The sequence below is a fragment of the Acomys russatus genome, chromosome 12 (assembly GCF_903995435.1).
Source record: "Acomys russatus chromosome 12, mAcoRus1.1, whole genome shotgun sequence".
Taxonomy (NCBI): domain Eukaryota; kingdom Metazoa; phylum Chordata; class Mammalia; order Rodentia; family Muridae; genus Acomys; species Acomys russatus.
In genome coordinates, this window is record NC_067148.1 from 61,215,851 (window position 1) to 61,238,242 (window position 22,392).

The 22,392-nt window shown below is 41.0% G+C and overlaps 1 protein-coding gene across 2 annotated transcripts in view; it reads left to right on the forward strand.

Annotated features, from left to right (window-relative positions):
* Enosf1 (enolase superfamily member 1) overlaps nucleotides 1–22,392 on the forward strand; it is a 36,741-nt gene that overhangs the window by 7,998 nt on the left and 6,351 nt on the right. The window contains exons 2-11 of one of the 2 annotated variants that reach the window (XM_051154508.1): nucleotides 814–922; nucleotides 3,814–3,929; nucleotides 7,338–7,424; nucleotides 7,700–7,726; nucleotides 9,344–9,416; nucleotides 9,534–9,572; nucleotides 9,983–10,065; nucleotides 12,261–12,295; nucleotides 15,108–15,195; nucleotides 17,300–17,434. In XM_051154508.1, the coding sequence (XP_051010465.1) occupies nucleotides 814–922; nucleotides 3,814–3,929; nucleotides 7,338–7,424; nucleotides 7,700–7,726; nucleotides 9,344–9,416; nucleotides 9,534–9,572; nucleotides 9,983–10,065; nucleotides 12,261–12,295; nucleotides 15,108–15,195; nucleotides 17,300–17,434 (792 nt within the window). Of the gene's footprint in view, nucleotides 1–813; nucleotides 923–3,813; nucleotides 3,930–7,337; nucleotides 7,425–7,699; nucleotides 7,727–9,343; nucleotides 9,417–9,533; nucleotides 9,573–9,982; nucleotides 10,066–12,260; nucleotides 12,296–15,107; nucleotides 15,196–17,299; nucleotides 17,435–22,392 lie in introns of those variants that run through there. The other variant, XM_051154509.1, reaches the window with a different exon arrangement.

The window sequence follows — 22,392 nt, forward strand, 5'->3', positions numbered from 1 at the left end:
AAAAGAATGTAATCATAGCCGGGTGTAATATACACATGTGTAATCATACATGCCTGTAATCATACATGCACACAGCTATAATCCTAGCAGGGAAGCAGAGGCAGGTGGATCTCTGTGAGTTCCAGACGAGCCTGGTCTACAAAGCAAATCCAGCACAACCAAGACTACACAGACCCTTGGAGGGGTGGGAAGAATGTAACCATCTGTAGTCAAGGATGGTGCTTAGTAGAAAAGTATGTGCTCATCATCACAATCATGGGTTCTATCTCCACTATTCCCGTGAAACTGTATAAATCGCATTTCTGCACTACTGTGAATGCTTAGGAGTACTTTTCAGTTCATTCAAATCTCTTCTGTGCTCTCTGGGCTACATCACATGTTCCAACAGATTGTAGCTCTGCATATTCTTCATAGCATTCCTTTTTTTTTTTTTTTTTTTTTTTTTTTCTCTTTGAGACAAGTTTTTCTGTGTAGCTTTGGCTGTACTGGAGTCACTTTGTCAACCAGGCTGGCCTCAAACACTACGATCCATGTGCCTCTGCCTCCCGAGTGCTGGGATGAAAGGTATGCACTAACCCACTCCCCGCTATGCTTCTAATTTTTTTCCTCAGACAGAATTTCTCTATGTAGCCTTGGCTGTCTTGGAACCTGTTCTGTAGACCAGGCTAGCCTTGGACTTACAGAGATCCACCTGCCTCTGCTTCCTGAGTACTGAGACTAAAGGTGTGTGCTACTGCTGCCTGGTGGCATTTCTATTCTTATATTTGTTGGGGGTTTCTCATGTTTGCATTTTTGGGACTCCTTTTCCTACAGCATACAGACCCTGATTACTCAGCTGCCTATGTTGTCATAGAGACCGATGCAGAAGATGGACTCAAGGGCTATGGCATTACCTTCACTCTGGGAAGGGGCACTGAAGTTGGTGAGTTTGAGTACCCTGTTGAGTTTCCAGATGCTTTGTTTTCATGTAGATTCCATTTTTGCTTTATCTTTCTCTGCCGCTCAAATGGAGTAAAAACAATGGTTTGCAGTTTATTGCTTTGTTGGTCTTTCCTCATAGACTCATCTCTAGATTGCTGGAACATTGAATCTGTATCCCTGTGTCAAAGCCTAACTACCAGAGTATTACTGCTTTTTAACCTGAGACTATTGTAGAGCTTTGAGGACTAAATGCTGGCAAGTGACCGAGGGAGAGGGAAGAGCACATGTGTCATATGTAGAAAGCTTATTGTATGTACTATTAGTCTACTCAGTTCACAGTATTTCATACCAAGAATTCTTTGATGGTTCATCATGACCCATATATAAGCCTCTCTCTTGTTTTCCTAAAGTGCAAGTAGTGTAATGTAAACTTTCCAAAAGCTGGATGAGAGTTCATTGAAGTCCCTCATAGTTTAGAGATACAAAACTAAGCCCAGACTGGTACTAAGCAAAAGTGGAACTTGATGTCCCAAAGTACTTTCTACCTAGAACACGTTGGTTGGTTGGCTGGTTGACTGTGTGTATACACATGTATGTGCAGGTAGCTCGCATCTCTGCATGGAATTCAAAGATGAACTTCAGGTGTTGTTTTTCAGATGCCATCTACCTTGGTTTTTGAGACTGAAACCAGAAATCCACCTGTCTTCACTTCTCAGCACTGGGATTACAAGGGCTTATCACACATACACCGCTTTTCACATGGGTTTTAGGGCATGAACTGAGGTCTCTTCATTCTTGTAAGATGAGTACATTACCAACTGAGCTTCTCCCCAGTTGCTTTCTAGAATCCTGAATGCAGCCTTTGTCTACATGCACAACATGTACACATAATGCAGCACTCAAGAAACACAAGAAGGTCACTTCCACAAGATTAGTTTCAACAGATATTTTCAAACAAGTAGGAAAAAAACAAAGCGCTTACATGTATGTGCAAATAACAATGGAAAAATTGTCCAAACTCTCAGTGGATACCACTAAGTTTGCTCCATTGCAATTTCTCACAGACCACCCAGCAGGTAACACATTAGCCATCTTTCAAGTAGGTCTGTCCTGCACTTGACTGAAGAGCTGATATGTCTTACATATTCTACAAGTTATTGGAAAGGTAATTTTAAAAAGGAAAAGAAGGGCTGGAGAGATGGCTCAGAGGTTAAGAGCACTGACTGCTATTCCAGAGGTCCTGAGTTTAATTCCCAGAAACCACATGGTGGCTAACAGCCATCTATAATGTGATCTGATGCCCTCTTCTGGCCTGCAGGTGTACATGCAGGCAGAGCACTGTATACATACTAATAAATAAATAAATCTTTTAAAAGGAAAAGAAAGCCAGGCATGGTGGGGCCTGCCTTTAATCCCAGCACTTAAGGAGGCAGAGGCAGGTGGATTGCTGTGTTTGAGGCCAGCCTGGTCTAAAATAAATAAAATAAAATAAAAAAGGAAAAGAAACAGATGGTGAGATGGCTCAGTGGATAAAAGTGCTTGCTGCCACCTCTGACAACTTGAGTTCTATTTCCCTGAACTGACAGAGGGAAAGAATCCACTGCAGCAGGGTGTCCCCTGAGTCCCACAAACATTCCATGGCATGCCTGATGGCTCAAGAGTTAAAACCACCTGTTCTGGCAGAGGACCTGGGTTTGGTTCTGAGTACCAACAAGGCAGTTTACAATTATCTTTAAATCCAATTCCAAGGAATCTAGGGTCACCTCCTGGTCTCCACAGATATCAGGCATGTGTGTGGTACACTTGCATACATGTAGGCAAACGCTCAAAACAAACAAAACACACACACACAGAGAAAGGGAATAAGGAAACATATAAGAAGAATGCATGAACTTACTGAGGAATCAGGACTTCTTCAAATGACACAATGACTCCTTTTAAATCACCAAAAATAAATAATTGATGGTGATGCTAACCCAAATTATGTTTCGTCTTCAAACTGTTTATGAAAATGTAGTGTAAGTCATGGGTAAGAAGTTTAATGATATTATGTTGCTTTCATGTACCTAGCATTTTATGAAAATATGCTACTTGTAAACAATTTCAGCTTTAGTAGCGTATGACATTGTGAATCAAGCATCTTTACTTGCTAGCATTTAAAAGTCAGGTTTTTTGTTTGTTTGGTTTTGGTTTTGTTTTTGGTTTTTTTTGGTGTGGGGGGGATTGAGACAGGGTTTCTCTGTAATAGCTTTGGTTGTCCTGGAACTCTCTTTGTAGACCAGGCTGGCCTCAAACTCACAGCGATCCACCTATCTCTGCCTCCCTAAAGGCATGAGCCACCACGCCCAGCTTTGAAAAATCAGTTTTTTGGTTTTTGGTTGTTTTTTTTTCTTTTTCGGAGACAGGGTTTCTCTGTGTTAGCCTTGGCTGGCCTCAAACTCACAGCGATCTGCCTGCCTCTGCCTCCTGAGTGCTGGGATTAAAGGTGTGTGCCACCACCGCCCAGCTGAAAAATCAGTTTTAAAGCTCTGTAACTCAGAGTGTTCTTATCTTTTCAGAACAACTAATTAGCAAGGCCAGCGTTGAATCTCATTAACCAACACATTACCTAGTGAATAGGAAAATAATTTTGAAATAGTATTTAAACTTAGAAGTCTATGGTTTTGTTTATCAAGATATGTTTGTTCTACTCAGTATGTGAACTCCAAGCTGTTGTAGTTGTGTTTACTTCTTAGTTATAGTAGACACAGACAGATTTTGGAAGAATTTTATGGGGTTTTTGTATTTTAATTATTTTCATAAAATGTCCATATCCATTTGCTTGTGTTTTATTGTCTTAATTTCCTGACTACATATTGAAACACGAGTAAGAATGAAATCCTATTTTGATAGTTGTCTGTGCTGTGAAAGCCCTTACCCACCACGTGCTTCACAAGAATCTCAGGGACATTGTCAGTGACTTCAGAGGCTTCTACAGACTGCTCACAAGTGATGGACAGCTCAGATGGGTAAGGGATGTATTTTATGTTATTTTAAAAGATTGTGTCTGTCTGTCTGTGTTCATGTGTGTCTCTGTGTGTGCATCCATGTAGGCCAAAACAGCGTGTCAGATATCCTGGAGCTGTGATGTTTATGAGTTTATGAGTCACCTGATGTGGGTACTGGGCATCTGTTCTCTGGTTCCCCAGTTCTCTGAAAGATCAGCCAGTGCCCTTATCCTCTGAGCCATTGCTCCAGCTCCCGGATTTAATTTTGTAAAAATCTTTTGTAAGGACTGGAGATATGGCTCAGAAGTTGAGAGCACTGGCTGTCCTTACAAAGGTCCTGAGTTCAACTCCCAGCAACCACATGGTGGCTCACATCCATCTGTAATAAGATCTGGTGCCCTCTTTTGTCATGCAGGCACACATGCAGGCAGAGTACTATATAAATAGTAAATAAATAACTCTTTTTTTAAAAAGCTTTTTATAAAAAATGTTTCTACAGTCCATGATGCCATTGATTGTAACAAATATAAAAATGGAGTAGTTCAATTTTTTCATAAACAATTTTCTTTGGTTAAATTAAGGCTTGAGTCATTTAGATCATCAACATTTTGAACTAGGCAATTCTTTTCTATGATTCTATGAGACTTGAATCTGAATGCATTTGGATCTCAAGAAATCCCGCTATTAAACAACTGCCCTCCGCCTAGATTGGCAGATGGGCCTGTGGTAGTGGTTCATGCCTATAATCCCAGCACTCAGAGGGTAATCACCATGGGTTTGAGGCCAACTTAGGCTACAGAGTAAGAACCTGTTTCAAAAGGACAAAATAAGGAAGTCTAGAAGATAAAACTGCAAATAGGCATCCCTTTGAGGGAGGGTGTGAGCAGTACTGGCATTGTAAGGTAGAGAATCTAAGAGCACAGAGAGCATCATGGTTTTATGTCTGTAGGTCAATATCTGAACCATAAAGTCAAAACATGAAAAATTGGAGTTCTAAAGAAAAGACCCTAGCAGAGGCAAGAAGGTCTCTGAGTTCGAGGCCAGCATGGTCTATAAAGCAAGTCTAGGACAGCCAACTTGGCAACACAGAGAAAAACAACAAAACAAAACAAAACAAAAATAAGAAAGGACTCTAACACAGTGAGATAACTTCAGTAATCTAGACTTTTTCCTGTCTCACAATGCCAAGTTCCTCTTTTCTAATTCTGTTCATTTTCCCTTCCATAAAGAGATAGGTACAAGAGAATGTACTTTCTCTGTTTCTTTGGCTTGTGTTTTAAACTTTATATAAAGTAAGTTAAACATGCCTTGAAAAATCCAGGCATGGTGGTGCGTGTCTTTAATCCCAGCACTTGGGAGGCAGAGGTAGGTGGATCAATGTAAGTTCAAGGCCAGCCTGGTTTACAAAGCAAGTCCAGGACAGCCAAGGCTGCACAGAGAAACCCTGTCTCAACAAACAAACAAACACCATGCCTTGAAAAGTATCACCTTGAAGAAGCTACCATTAGCTGAATCTGGAACAATTTGAATACGAGAATACATATAACAATGACTTATAACCCATATAATATAAGGGCCCCTGAGTCTGTTCAGATGAAAAAACGAGGGAAAGTTCATCATCAGTAGACTATAACCTAATGAGTATGAGGTCAATGATGACATTAAAAAATCCTCATTCTAGGCTGGAGAGATGGCTCAGAGGTTAAGAGTACTGGCTGTTCTTTCAAAGGTTCTGAGTTCAATTCCCAGAAACCACATGGTGGCTCATAACCATCTATAATAAGATTTGGTGCCCTCTCCTGGCACACAGGTGTACATACAGGTCAAACACTGTATACATAAGTAAATAAATCTTTTTTTTTTTTCATTTTATTATTTTATTCATATTACATCTCGATTGTTAGCCCTTCCCCTGTTTCCTCCCATTCTTCCCTCCCTCCCACTTCCCCCCTTCTCCCCTCCCCTATGTCTATGATTGAGGGAGACCTCCTCCCCCTATATATGCTCTTAGAATATCGAGTCTCTTCTTGGTAACTTGCTATCCTTCCTCTGAGTGCCGCCAGGCCTCCCCATCCAGGGGACGTGGTCAGAAAAGGGGCACCAGAGTTCGTGTGAGAGTCAGATCTCACTCTCCACTCAACGGTGGAGAATATCATGATCGTCGGCTAGGTCTTGGTAGGGGTTCGAAGTTTAATGCCTATATTCTCCTTGGCTGGTGCCTTAGTTTGAGGAGGACCCCAGGACCCAGATCTGCCTGTCATAAAGTTCTTCTTGTAGGTTTCCAGGACCCTGTGGGTCCTACTATTTCCTTATTCTTCCATGTTACTCTCGCCTAAAGTCTCAATAGGATGTCCTCTCCTCTGACCCACTTTCTTGGTAAGTAAAGTTTTTCATGGTACGTATCCCTTGGACTAGTGTTTTGATATAAGTGAGTATATACTGTTTGTCTCTTTTTGCTTCTGGGTGAACTCACTCATTATGATAATTTCTAGATCAATCCATTTGTCCACAAATTTCGGGAATTCCTTGTTTTTAATAGCTGAGTAGTATTCCATCGTGTAAATGTACCACATAAGTAAATAAATCTTAAAAAAGAAAAAGATATGACCATACTAGTCATCATTAAGTGAGCTGAGTCATAAGCAATCCTAAAACCTGAGGTAGTAGTATACTTAACTTGGAAAAGGAAAATGATAACTCCATAGTAAGAAACCAAATGAACACTAACTTACTAAAGTAGTATAATTTAATAACCCTGATTATAAGGCAAGATATCATCATCACCTATATAATTTATGCTAACCACCCCATATTGAGGGATACTAAACAAATCAAGGTCCAGGCTCTAAATATGACAGTGTCATTCAAAGAAGTGAAAAATAATTTTATATGAAGGAGACTAAAGACACATGACAGCTAAATGATGCATGAATCAAGGCAAAAAGAAGCACATCATTTGGAAAATTGGTAAGATTTGATTATGGCTCATCTTTTATAATATTCCATCAATATTATGTTTCCTGTATATGTACATATGTATTACACATGTACACAGAGGTATTTATGATTACAAAAAAAAAAAGGATGATATGGCAACTTTGCTTTAGATAGTTGAGAAAGTTAAATGTGTGCAGAGAGAGAGAGAAGAGAGGGAGTTTGGATTTTTTTTATTTCTACTTTTGCCACTTTTCTGTGGGCCAGAATCAGAGTTTCCACTGCTGCCAATTGTTTGTTTTTGAGACAAGTTCTTTACTATGTAACGCAGGCTAGCCTTGAACTCATAACCCTCCCACCCCAGCTTCCTGACTTCTGTGAGTGTAGGTGTGTGCTACCACACCTGGTTTGTCTTTAATTTTCAAAGCATGTCTCTGAGGAAAATCCAGATATCTTTTCTAAGACAAGCACTGTTGTGCTTCATTTCCCAACCAGATTGGTCCAGAGAAAGGTGTAGTACACCTGGCCACGGCAGCCATTCTGAATGCTGTGTGGGACCTGTGGGCAAAGCAGGAAGGAAAGGTAATCATTTCAGAAGCAATCCTGTGGCTATAACTCAGGATACATAACTAGTTAGAAATTTGTCAGGGCAGGGCCAAGGAAAGGGGGTAGGGGGGCTGGGGAAGTGGGGGAAGGACAACAAAGGTAAAGTAGCAGTTAGGGTAGCAGGGTTCACAGGGACCATTAGGGATGGAGTGGAACATGGCTGGTGGCAGCAGTCACCATTAATGCATTCACATCAGACAAAAATTATTATCTTACATATGTTTTACAAGTCTTTTCTTTTTTTAATCAAGCCTTTATGGAAGCTACTTGTGGACATGGTAAGTAGAGTCTTTAATATTATAGTTATTTCTAAAGGAAATATTTTGTAGATTACCTGTCTTTTTAAATAATCAGTAAGAATATTCAGGACTAATCTATTGATTATTAATCATAAAATAAATGAACAGAAGAAAACACTAATTTTTCTATGATGGGCATGAATTCAGGGCCTTGCATGCTAGGCAAGCACTCTAACACTAGCCTATATTCCTATCCTATAATATTCTCTTTCCGATAATTTGAAATAGCAGATAGCTGTGCTCATGCAGGCAAGCAGGAAAGGATGGGAGGCAGTGAGTTCAAGTCCTGCCTTCTTCTGAAAGGTCCTTACAACATCATACAAGTCTGAGCTCTTACTTCTTGAGAAAACCATCAGAACCATTAGGAGCCTCATAATCAGTTTCAATATCAAATGAGAAGAGAACTCCATAAATTTCAAAAAGCCACATACTATTACTAAGACATCTTATGGCCACTTTAATTCTAAAAGCATGATCAGGTCACAACAGTTTGCACCCTGAAGTTCTGTTAGGGAAGCATCTTACTACTGAATTCCAAAGACACACCGCTGGCTGTCTTCTTTCTTAGTGACTAATCTTTGTAGCAAGAATGAGCATCTGATTGCTAAGAAGGAGAAAAAAATTCCTTGTGCTAGTTAAAGGAGAGTGACCTTCAGACCCAAATAGACCTTACTTTCAGTCCAGGCTTCATTAATAAGTAGGTAGTGACCTTGAGCAGGTTGCAGGTTGCTTATCCACTTGAGTGGCTGCTGACTCCAAGTGATTTTTGAGGCTCTTAAAGGCTCCCATTAATATTTAACAGCAAAATGAAGGAAAAGCAATGAACATGGGTCTTGAAGATTGTTGAGCCGGGAGACTTTGCTCCTGCTTTGGGGGCAGATGGAGTCAGCATGTTCTCACAGCTCTTTCAGAGGATAGCATGGGGCCATCCCAAGTCAAGAGTGTTGAAAGGTCAGTCTTTCACAGGGGTATAGCCATAGTCATGAAAGGAATGTGGAGTCCAGCCAGGCATGTGGTGAGTGAGCATGAAAGAACAGTTCTAAAGCATGGCTGGCATTCTTCAGGGTTAGTGCCCCACTCTCCTCTGTCAGAAATCAGTCTGTGGGGAGATGGCCACAGTCACACTATGGGGTGGTAGGCCCAGGGCCACCCTGAGTGGCCAGACTCTCTGAAATCAGCCTTTCATCCTGTGCTGCAGTGCCTCAGGACTACCTTCCTCATCTCAAACTGAGTGAAAATCCAGCATGGCAGGTAGAATGGAGTCATAGAGGGGCTCGAGGAACCATCTACTGCTTTACTTTGTGCAGAATGTTCACTGGGTACCAGGCCCTCTGGCCAAGAAGCCAGGTTAATTAGAAATAACAGGGCAGTGGCCGGAAGTAAAGTTAAGACAGGAGGGATTGAGAGTCTGAGGGCTCATTAAAGGCAGCAGTGAATTTCTGAAATGTTTAGTACTAAGGGATGTACACAGGACCAGACATACAAATCCCAAAGATCCCTTCCTGGAAAGGATAAGCTCATGAGATCAGTGTAAGCATAGATAAATAATCTGCCTATGGATTGATCTGGACTTTTCCTCTCCTTTGGATCCACCAGGATCCAAAGATGCTATTGTCCTGCATTGATTTCAGATACATTACTGATGTCCTGACAGAAGAGGATGCCTATGGTAAGTTATGTGTAAACTGTGGGTCTAGAAGTATCCTGGTCCTTACCAAGGAGTGCACACAGCAGATGCAGGCTGTTTTCTAAATGATATGTTTATGTTCTTTCCCACCCCCTCCAGAAATACTGCAAAAAAGTCAACTTGGTAAAAAAGAAAGAGGTAGGCTGTGAGAAAATGTCCATCTCTGTTTGTGCTATCAATGTCTACTTTTGAACATCCCTGTCTCTAGAGTGCACATTGAGCTCCCAACACCTTATACTAAGCCTTGGATCCTTAGTCATATATGTAAACCTGGGTGAAGAGGCCATGTGCTGTGCCTTGACTGCAGGGCGCAGTTCAGCAACAGTTCGAGGAGGTTTGGCTTTCATGTTGCACTGTGGGAACTTTGAGTAGCAGGGCGTTCAGTGAATATCCTCATTGTCTGAGCTTGACACACTAATGACAACGAGTGTGTAAAGGACACCTGGGAGAACAACTAGATATCCGTTAAGGAACAATTTATCCCCAGACAATTCTAATTCTGAAGTTCCCTGGAAAGTTCCAAACGGTAAAAGAGCTGTGTTTTCCAGAAGAACAAATGCTGAGACATGGCTACCCTGCCTACACCACATCATGTGCATGGCTCGGGTATTCAGACAGCACACTGAAGCAGGTAAGCTTTTTTGTTTGTTTTGTTTTTGTTTTTATTTTTTGTTTGTTTTGAGACAGAGGTTTCTCTATGTAGCCCTGGATGTCCTGGAATTACTTTGTAGGCCAGGCTGGCCTTGACCTCACAGAGATCCACCTGCCTCTGCCTCCCCAGTGCTCGGATTATAGGTGTGCGCCACCATGCCTGGCCTTAAACCTGGCTTTGCAGACAGGCCGAGGCAGGAGAAGCAAGTTAGTTCATGTATATTTCACACCCCTGTCATCATACCTGGCTCTGACACCAGATAAGTGGGGAAACACACACACACACACACACACACATACACTCATTTACTCACACATGCACACTGACCAGTCTCCTTGGACAACAACTGGGTGTCTTGTAACTCAATTTCCAAGGACTAATCTGTTTCACTCACCAATTGTGCAAATCCAGACTATCACCTGAGTTTCTGACTTACAACACACATTTCTACAATCCAATCCCAAGTTTTATTATTCACTAGAATAGTTCACAAAACCCTGACTTACCTTTGCCAGTTTGTTACAGAGGAATTAATTTTTAAAAAGATCCAAGTACAGTGGAACCACAGAGCAAAGTGTGTAGGGGGCAGTATGGAACTTCCATGCCCTCTTAGCATGCTTCTGGCACTACAACATGTTCATTATCCCTGAAATTCCCTGGACTCAGTTCTTCTGGACTTTTATAGATGATTTATTAACAAGAACATTGATGCCAGGTGTGGTGGCACACACCTATAATCCCAGCACAGGGGAGGCAGAGGCAGGCTGATCTCTGTGAGTTCAAGGCCAGCCTGGTCTACAAAGTGAGTCCATGACAGCCAGGGCTACACAGAGAAACCCTGTCTTGAAAAACCAAAAGTAAACAAACAAACAAATAAACATGTTGATTATATCATTAGCTCTTGGTAAGCAATTCAACTATCAACCTCTCTCTTTCTAAGGGTTTCAGGGGAGGACTAAAAGTTCCAATGCTTTAGTCATAGCTTGGCCTATTGGTAACCAGCCATGAAGGGACTGATTTTAGGATCAATTTATTGGTATACAAAGACACTATAACTAAAGAGATTCTGTGTTTTAGGAGCTATGTGCTAGGAAATTATATGGGAAGGTAGCGTGCAGAAGAGGCCAAATGCTAGATGTATGTCCTTGTATCACACTGGCCTTCTGAGAGAGTTTTACTGTTTCTCGTTAACCTTTCTCCATCATTCTGTATCCAATGGCTTCTTATATGAGAGAAAGTAAAGCCATTCACTCCGACTTAGTAAATCCCATGTTGGATTCTGGAAGATGACAGCCTAGTTTTGATTCTATGCATGTATAGCTACATAACACTGGCAAGTTACTTAACCACCGTGGGCCTCAATTTTTCTTTTTGTGAAGTAGGAAAATAATACCCCCTCCATCTGGTGTTTTGAGACAGGGTTTCTCTGTGTAATAGCCCTCAATGTCCTGGAACACATTCTGTAGACCAGGTTAACCTCAAACTCAGATCCATCTGCCTGTTAATACCCCATCTCTTATGGGACAGTTATTCTGACTATATTATGTATGCTTTTAAGCCCAGGGCCTGAAATGTGCTAGGCAAGCCCTCGACAACAGATCTGCACCCCCAACTCTACTTTCTCACCATATTGTGTTCACATAGAATCAAGACAAAGGAGTCAGAGAAATTCTTTCTCCTTCTTCTCCTTCTTCTTTTTATTCTTATTATTCTTATTCTTATTCCTTTTCAAGACATGATTTCTCTGTGCAGCCTTAGCTGTCCTGGACTCGCTTTGTAGACTAGGCTGACCTGGAACTCACAGAGATCCACCTGCCTCTGCCTCCTGAGTACTGGGATTACAGGCTGCTTCTTACTCTTACATGTGTTAGTTCTATGGATACCACAGAGAATCCTAGCTTCACAAAGAAGGACATTCATACTGCAATCTCCTTTCAGGAATGTTATGACAATTAAAGGAATGGTTCCCATAAAGATAAGGAAACTTCACAACTAGAGTGATACTGTTGGCCAAACTGCTTCTGTCCTTAAACAACACATGCTTGATCCTCTGGTTTTTAGTACAACCATGATGTTAGTGAAACCAAGATAAAAAACTACTGAAGAACTATCAGGCCAGGGGAACATGGTACATTGTACCAATATGTAATGAAAAATGTACCCTTTTCTCACAGCTCTGCGCAGAGGCACTGAAAGATGGCTGGACCAGGTAAGTTATCTGTGTAATGGTGGACTTGACCTTCCAAGTCACTAAGAGGCTGAATATGTGAAGAGGACTCAAAGATTAAATCTCATCAGTAATGCCGGAAGCAACTAGTCTAGTATGTCAGCGCACCAATATTTCTACCTAGGCCAGGCATATTCTCTCTAAAGACAAGGTGTGACTCTACTTAGAATTCCAGAATATCACATATGGAAAAAACTTTGGAAAACATCAGCTTCCAACACCCAGCCAGTATACAAATCCATTCACTTGTGGCACAAGGCTCAAACCTAGAGCACATTAAGCAATTGCTCCACTGCTGAACTCTAACTCCAACCAGGATTCTCCTTTTAACAAGAGCCCTCAGTTATTCCTTATTTACATACTCAAATTTGAGAGACATTGAAACCTTGGAAACTCCTTAGCTATATAGTGTGATAACATGAAGAAGGCAAGGAAAAGGCTTTTGCATCTATTATAATTAAAAGAAACTCTTGCCTTTTCCCATCACTTCTTTTCTTTTTTATTTTTTATTAATTTATTCATATTACATCTCGATTGTTAGCCCTTCCCTTGTTTCCTCCTATTCCTCCCTCCCTCCCACTTCCCCCCTTCTCCCCTCCCCTATGTCTGTGATTGAGGGAGACTACGTCCCCTGGATGGGGAGGCCTGGCAGCACTCAGAGGAAGGATAGCAAGTCACCAAGAAGAGACTTGATATTCTAAGACCATCACTCCTTTTCAAGGACTCAGTGTGTGATCCTAGGCAGATTTCTCAGCCTCTCTGAAACCTATGACCTCCCTCTCTCTTGGTCCTTCCAAGAGTTGCCATATTTTAATTTGAAGCAATTAAGTTGAATTAAATTAAATTAAAGTTCCAGGAAGACTAGCCTCTACTTGACCAAGAAGAGGCTGATGTGTCAACTCTGGGGTTTCAGGAAGATTTGTGCACAAGAAGTGTGCAGAGGTGATGGGCAGCTACTTCCAGTACTCTGGAGTACTAAAAAGCACATAGCTGAAATTCCCACCTAGAGTAAAAGTACTGGGTGTTTGTTATGAGTAAGAGAAAACAAGACAGTGGGTGCCTGAGAATGTTCATTTTTTAAAAACATGTTTCTAATTGAAATAAAATTAAATCACTTTCCCTTCCTCCTTTCCTCCAGCTACCTTCCCTCAAACCTCTCCCAAATCCTCGCTTGCAAGTTGATAGTCTGTCAGTCTGTCTTTCTTTCTACCCTTCTTCCTCCTCCTCCTTTTCTTCCTCCTCCTCTTCTTCTTACTCTTATTCTTATTCTTGTTTTCCTTCTTCTTCAACAAGGTTTCTCTGTGTAGCCTTGGCTGTCCTGGAACTCACTCTGTGAGTTGGCTTTGAACTCACAGTGATCTGCCTGCCTCTGCCTCCAGAGTGCTTGGGTTAAAGGCATGAACCATTGTGCCCAGCATCTTTTTCTTCATCATTGTTACATACGTGTGTGTATGTGTGCTATTAAATATGTGTACACTATTATACACTGCTGAGTTCATTTTCATTGGTAGTATGTACATGATTTCAAGTTGACCACTCTGCATTGGACAGACAATAAAGGAAGAGGCTGATCCTCCTCCTAGTAATCATTGGTTGCCCATAATTTTGTTTTGTTTTGTTTTTATGGGTAAGATCCTGCAAATTTTTCCTCCTTCCATGTTAAAATGTTTATTGATACTGCCATTGTTCTGGTCTTATTTCTACAGTCAGTTCTAGGAGAGACTTTCAGAATAGACTTTCTGGTATTCTGCCTCTTACAGTCTCTCTGTCCCTTATACCTAGATGTTCCCTGAGGCATTGATGCAGGAGCTTTCATGTATAGTATCTTTTGGGGTTTGTCTCCTCATGATCTGTTGTGTGCAGTTGTGATTTTCTGTGATGGTCTCTGTTTGCTGTAAAGATCCTCTCCTTTGATGGGTGTTCATAACTACAGTTATCTAGGGAGTGTAATCCCTGTACCTGCATGAAGCTTTTATGAGCTGAGTGGGCCTCTTAGTAGACAGGGAGACTGGGCATTTTGAGGAGTAGAAGGTTCTGTCTGCAGTGGCAGGCCAAAGCTGTTGTGGCTCCCAAGCATAGCTTTGGTCATTAAACAGATATTTGTGAGGGAGAAATTGGATACCAGTCTCTTGGGATGATATTCTCTGCTCCACTAACAGTGCCTACACTGGACCAACCACACTCCAGCAGAGTCTCAAGGAACATACATAAATGCCTATGTCTCAGGAATATAATTGGACATCAAGGCAGATTAGGGGTTGGGGTGCTCCTTGTAAGTGACCAAATGTGCCATGGAGGAGACCTCTGCAGAACACTACAGACTACACGCTGTTGCTTTTTTTGTGTGTGACCAAGTCCCTTTCCCTCACTGGAGCCCTTTACTATAAGGAACACTATTAGTCAAACTAGACTCACTGGAGACAAAACTTTCTGTACAGTTAACCCATAGCAACTAGTATGGATCTTGCCAACCCTACTTGCCTTTTCCATTTGGACCTGGGCCTGTTTGTTCTTACCTGTTTGGCATAGCACAATGTCAGGGAGCTGTATTAGAGATGCAACCTCTCATTCTGGTTCCTTAGTTGTGGGTCAGCAGATAATTGAGAGTCATTGCCCTGATACTGAATAAAAAGATGCAGTTTGCAGCATTATTATCAAGTGACTTGTCTAAAGTTTGACTAGGAAGAGTAGAGGTTACTAGAAAACATGGTCTGTGAATGATTCACAGAGAGGCACAGAAAATCCAGGTGTTCTTGCCAAGTTAAACACCTATCTAAACTAATTGTATTTATAGATTTAAAGTAAAAGTCGGGGCTGATCTCCAGGATGACATACGAAGATGCCGCCTCATCAGGAACATGATCGGACCAGAGAAGACTTTGGTAAATATATTCTCATGAGGGCTGGAGGGATGGCTCAGAGGTTAAGAGCACTGGCTATTCTTCCAAAGGTCCTGAGTTCAATTCCCAGCAACCACATGGTGGCTCACAACCATCTGTAATGAGATCCGGTGCTCTCTTCTGACCTGCTGGCTCACATGCAGGCTGAACACTGTATAAATAATAAATCTTAAGACATGGCAGCTTGATGGTTTGTTTGTTTGTTTGCTTGTTTTTGTGGTACTGTGAATCTAACTCAGAGATGTGTTCATGTTGGATAAGCATTTTATCACTGAGCTATGATATTCACCCCAGCCTGAAGTCTTTTGTTTCAAGCAAGGATTAAGAACATGGACATTTTTATAATTTATGGTGGCCTTATGATAGGTGAACTCTCTTTTAAAAAGCTATGGGATCTAATCGGTTTTATAATTATGCAGAGCCAGTTAAGTCTGATCAAAGCACAAAAAAAAGTTCTTTATGCTAATATATATGGGTAAGCCTGAACAAGCAGTCTTCCATTGGCATCACCGTCATATGTAAATCATTAACCAGGAGATAGGTCCAAGCAACCAATCTTTGGAAAAGTATTTAGATAAGGATTAATCATTCCTATGTATTTAATGACATAGTTTTAATTGCATGTAAAATACTTTTGTAAAAGAAACTCACAATCAGATTTTTTATGAGGTTTTTCCAAAGGCTTGTGAGTTAAAATTAATCTTGAAGTACTTAATGTAAGATCAGAAGCTTCATTATTTATACATGAAATATCACTATTTTTTGCTTCATGAGGTCATCCTCATTCAAATAATTGATCTTAAGCCTGCTGTACTGTGGTTTGCAGAGTATCCTGTAAGGAAACTCTTACCACTTAGATAACTTATAGAATCTCCTGTCCTTGTCCATCTTCTCCAAGTGTAATGAGGCTGATGGCAGAGGGGTGGGCCTGTCTCAAGCTCTGCACAGCAATCCACTGGCTTCCAGGTGATGGTGAGGAGAAAGCCAAAGCCTGAAAGGCAAGGCCTGGACTTGAACTTACCATCGACTTGGCTTACTGGTCTTGAGTGACTTCTCTATAAACCAGTTTTTATTTGTAAAACAGGGTAATTAATGTGAGCTGCCTTGTGGGGTTATAGTTAAAAATAAATGGAACAAAACCCATGAAATGCCTAGTGGGACAGGAGCTTCCTTAGTGTCAGACACCTGGTGGGAAATAGTCAACAAAAGGTGACAAAAAGGGAACCAATGAGATGGCTCAGCTGTTAATGTTATCTTCTGTTCAGTAGAGAACCTGAGTTCAATCTCAGGATCAACATTGTAGAAGGAAAGAACTGACCCCTACAAGTTGCCCTCTAACTTCCACACATATGCATGCATACACACATATATGAGAGGGCACACACATTATATAAACAAAATAAGGATCTATAAAGATGGTTCAGTGATTAAGAACATTCTGCTCTTGCAGAGGACCCAGGTTCTGTTCCCAGCACCTGCATGGTAGCTCATAAGCAGCTGTAACTTAGTGGATCTGATGCCCTCTTCTGCCCTCAGCTGGCACCAGACATTTACATGGTTCACATTATGGCAAAACACTCATACACTTAGGATAAAAATAAAGTACTCAGTGGATCCTATTGTCAATAAACACATCTCATAACCCAGATCAGAGCACTTATAAACATCACAACAGTTCTGTAAACAATTCACATCTTCTCCCTCATATATGGCTCAGATTTGAAGCCAGATAGCTTTTTTCTCTTTTTTTATTGAAAAATAAAATCATTCATATTACATCTCAATTGCTATCCCATCCTGTGCATCCTCCCATTCCTCCCTCCCTCCTGCTTTCACCCCATTCCCCTTCCCTATGACTGTGACTGAGGGGAACCTCCTCCCCCTGAATATGATGCTAGGGTATCAAGTCTTGAAGCCAGATTTCTAATCCCAGTGCCTGCATTTTGGATCCTTTTTTGAGGACTGGGGCTAGATTCTAGCAGAAGACATGCCAGAGGAGTCTTCCTAAACATTGGGTATATATTAAATGATGGCATCTTCTCTCTGGAGCCACGGCCCTAAAGAGAAGTGAGGTCTGTCCTTGCAGATGATGGATGCCAACCAGCGTTGGGATGTGCCTGAGGCAGTGGAGTGGATGTCAAAACTGGCTGAGTTCAAGCCATTGTGGATTGAGGAACCCACATCCCCTGATGACATTTTGGGCCATGCAGCTATTTCCAAGGTAATAAAGCTGCTGCTTCTGCTGTCTCAGTCATTTACTATTTTGTTTAGTGTTCTTTGTGTGTGTGTTTGTGTGTGTGTGTGTGTGTGTGTGTGTGTGGTTTTGAGACAGGATTTCTCTGTGGAGCCTTGGCTGTCCTGGACTCATTCTGTAGACCAGACTGGCCTCGAACTCACAGAGATCCGCCTGCCTCCTGAGTGCTGGGATTAAAGGCATGCACCACCACACCCAGCTTGTTTAATGTTCTTGGGGGTCATGACAGACCCTAAAATTCTCATGGCACAGTCCCTCATGTAAATAAAAGACCATGTTTGCACTAATTACAGGCCTCCTTCTGGGCCAGGAGGTAAGTGTTCTTCTATCTTGAGTGAAAATGGCTTCAGGGCCATCTAGTTGATCAATATTTATCTCTCTTAGAATGCTGCCTTCTAAGGCTGGGGCAGCTGTATGGAATATATCTTTAATCATATTTATAGTGGTCACATTAAATTGCAAATGTGTCCTCAAAATTAATTTCCACATAACCCAGAATGCTAGCTGCTTGGCTAGCCAGGGTACCAGAGAAGTGTTCCTGTTTGTTAGGGAGTCAGATTGCCTCACTCCCAAAAGCTTAGCCTATTTAAAGGAAAAGTAAAGATTCAAAGAGAGATAAATCTTTATTATTAAAGGTTTATCATTAACATTAGTGGTTATTTAATAGTATTCTAATAATGTTAACTCCTGTCCCAGTGCTCCAGGGACACGTGGGTCACTGTAATCTGCCTTACTATTCGGTAGAGTAGGTAGATTGACTGTATTTTCTGCTTATGATCTTTCCACCAACAGTGCATTTATGAGGATCTTATCAAGCTAAGAAGCACCTGTATTTTATTTGCTCAGTGCAAAACAAAAAGTATAGATTCATCCAGAGGACTCAAAGATCAGGCCTTCTGAGAGCCCTTGAAACAAAGTCACAGATATTGAGGGTCATCTTCATTGCCTTAAGGGTTCAGATAGATCCTGATATATCAGAACATCTTAGGAACTATGTCAGGGTAGGTGGCTACTGTTGCTCAGGTACTTAGTACTCATCTTCAGAACTGGAGGACCAGTTGCCTCATTTGTAAACTGAACTTAAGCTGACCTAAGCAGCTCTGTAAGAAATTGTATTCAACCAAAGGCTGTAGGATGAATAGAGAATTGAGATAAAACTAGTTATGAAATTTGAATCAGACCACAAAGAACCATCATGGCCATCTCAAAGCTCTGGCACCAAGGCCTGGAGCTTTATAAGGCTTTCTCTCCCCTTGTGCACAGGTTTGGACACCATCTGCCTCTACTCTCTTTCTTGCCTACACATTGTATTATTGAATTAGTACATTAATTTGGCCCCTAGCCAACTCCTGCCCTTTAAGAAACATTTTCTTAATCTGGGCATGGTAACACACACCTTTGATCCCAGCACCCAGGGAGACAGAGGCAGGAGGATCTCTGTGAGTTCAAGGCCAGCCTGGTCTACAACGAGAGTCCAGGACAGCCAAAGCTACACAGAGAAACCCTGTCTCGAAAAACTAAAACCAAACAAAACACAAAAGAAGCAAACAAAAAAAAAAAAACCCACATTTTCTCTCTGGTATGAATTTGTGTCTTGGGTATTTTGCTATTGCTGTGTTAAACACCATGACAAAAGCAAGAGCAAGGGGGTTTGGCTGCTTATGGCTCAAGAGGGATAAAGTGGCAAGAAAGTGTGGCAGCTGACATGGCAGCTAGAGCAGAAGCTGAGGGCTCACACCTCACGTATGAAAGGCATATCCTCAAAGCCTGTCCCTAGGGACATATTTCCTCCAACAAGGCCACACCTCTTAAGCCTACCCAAACAGTACTACCAAAGTGGGACCAAGTAGCCAAGCATCTGAACTTATGAGGGACATTGAAACCACCACACTTTGGTAGCTGTACTTCCTCATTTTGTGGTTTTATCTTTAAAATGTACCAATGAGCTAGAGAGATAGCTCAGCAGGAGATGGTTGCTGCCAAATCTGAAAACCTGAGAGTTCAGTCACCAGGGCCCACATAGTGGAAGGGGAGAAATACTCCCTCAAGTTGTCCTCTGATCTCCACGTATACTCAGTGACATGTGTGCCTACACACATACAAACACTATTAATTAACAATTAATGAATGAATCTCTGAAATAATTTTAGAGAAGAAAAGGAGAAAATTGTTTAAAATAAAATATAACTGATAGGGAGTAACCTTTCTCACAGCACACCCCCCTCTCTCCAGGGTCTCACTGTGTAGCCCCACCTGGCCTGGAATTCCCCTTTTATGTTCTGGGAGGGACTTTGAATCTTCTAGCTCTTATGAGGATGTAAGATTGTGAACTCAGGGCCATTCTCCCTTTCTCTAAGCAAATTAACAGAGTCTACTTAGACCAGGCACCCCCCAGAATCCTGTGTTTAGGGAGTGCCCTTCTTTATTTAAATTAAAAAAAAATGTTTTAAGTACCTGAAGCCTCATCCAAGAAGAAATATTGAAGCGCATAAAACAAAACTAGCAAGTGTTGGGTCTGAATGCTGAGTGCCTAGTGTGGTAGAAAGAAGCTCATTAAAGAGATATTGGGGATAGGCTAGGACAGTCAGAGATGGGGATAGCCTCACAAAGGAGCAGAGTTAATGCTAAGGAGTGTCACACTACAAATCAGTTGTGAGATCTTTGGAGTAACCACAGCCTTCTCTGTGTGTGTATTTGTGTATTCATGCATGTGAAGGCCAGAAGTCAACCTTGGGTATCATCCTTCAAGAGCCATCTGCCTTATTTAGTTTGAGGCAGAGTCTCTCCCTAGGACCCAGAACTTGCCAGTTAGATTGGCTGACCAGTGAGCCCCAGGGATCCACTGTTGCTGCTTTCCCAGTGCTGTGATTACAAGCTCATACATATCCCAGGAATTCCTAAATACACAAATAAAATCTGCTCAGCTCATAGGTTACTTACCTTCAACTTCTGGAGGCAATCAAGGGCTATAGCAATAGTCTATAATGTTTGGGGAATCTCTTGAACAAATTTGACCAACAACTCAAGTGATTCACACACTTGGTGTTCAAGATTTTTTTTTATAGTCTATGGCTCTTGGATGGAACATTGTCAGCCCAGATGGGAAAATTTCACTTGAACAATGTATGTATATATATGTCTACAGAGATTTACGTGTATTTTATTTAATTTTAGAAACTAATGATTCCTTATGATTTTCCAGATGCCCTTACTGTTTACCCTCCTCTGTGTTTATCTCCCTTTCCCTCCCTAATTAAAGTCCACTTTCCCCATTTGTACCTTGCTATTCTCTTCTCTAGTGTTCCTCTCCCCAACCCCACCATCCTCTTTTACTTACCTAGTTTCTGCAGTCACTCCAGGTTATATACTCACAACTGAAAACTGGAGCTAGGACCACAGATGAGAGACATAGTGTGACATTTGTCTTCTGGGTCTGGGTTACCGTACTCAATATGTTCCTTTCTAATTCCATCTATTTGCCTGCAAATTCAGGATTTTATTTTTCTTTACAGCTGTATAGTATTCTATAATTTATATGTATCACATATTGACTATCCATTTATCAGTTGAAGGTTATTTAGATTGTATCCATCTCTTGGCTATTGTGAATAAAGCAGCAGTGAACATGGATGAACAAGTGTCTACAGAGTAGGATATTGGGTCCTTTGGGGGACAAGCTGAGGAGTGATATAGCTACGTCATATGGTAGATTTATTTTTAACTTTTTGACAGTTCTCCATACTAATTTCTAGACTGGCTGAACTATTTTGCAATTCCACCAACAGTCCCTTTTCTTTCACAACTCTCCAGCACTTATCAGTTGTTTTGTTGGGCTTTGCCATTCTGACTGGGAAAAGACGAAATCTCAGTTGTTTTGATTTACATATCCCTAATTGCTAGAAACTATTAACTTTTTTTTTTTTTTTTTTTTTTTTTTTTTTTTTTTTTTTAGTTTTTTGTTTTGTTTTGTTTTGTTTTTAGCTATTTTTATTTTAGAGTTCAGGGTTAGTTCTGTTCAGATTCTAAGCCCATTTTTAATGAGTTATTTGGGGGTTTGACTCTTTGTTTGAGTTTAGTATATTCTGGATATTGATCCTCTGTCAGATATATATATCTGGCAAAGAGTCTCTCCATCCTGGGGACTTCCTCTTCATTGGATTGTTTCTTTAGCTATGCAGAAGATTTTTAGTTTTACAAAGTCCCATTTATCAGTTGTTGGTCTGAATTCCTGGACAAATAAGGTCCTATTCAGAAAGTCCTTTTTTATACCTATATCTTGTATCTATATTCTAGCAGTTTCAGTATTTCATGTTTCACATTTAGGCCTTTGCTTCACTTGGAGATACTTTTGTGTGAGGTAACAGATAGGAGTCTAACTTCTTCTTCCCTACATGGCATCCAGTCTGCTGTCTTTTCTCCATTCTGTTTTTGACATCTTTGTTGAATATTAGATGAAGTTTTTGTTCTGGTCTTCAGTTTTGTTCTACTGGTCTATTTGTTTCTGTGACAGAACAGTCTTCTTCCCATTATTATAGCTCTGCAGTATATCTTGAGGTATGGAATGGTAATTCCTCCAACACTGTTCTTTTTACTCAGGACTATTACGGCTATCTGGGGTCTTCTGTGATTCCATTTTAATTTTATGATTGTTTTGTTTTCTTTTCTGTGAAGAATGAGATGAAGGTTTTGATTGGGATTGAAGCTTTTAAAAAAAAGATATATTTATTTATTTATTATTAAGTATACAGTGCTCTGCCTACATGTACATCTGCAGGCATCAGATCACATTGTAGATGGTTGTGAGCCACTGCATGGTGCTGGGAATTGAGCTCATGACCTCTGAAAGAGCAGTCAGTGCTCTAACCGCTGGGCCATCTCTCCAGCCCTGGGATTGAAGCTTTTAGTTTAGAGACAGGGTTTTCTCT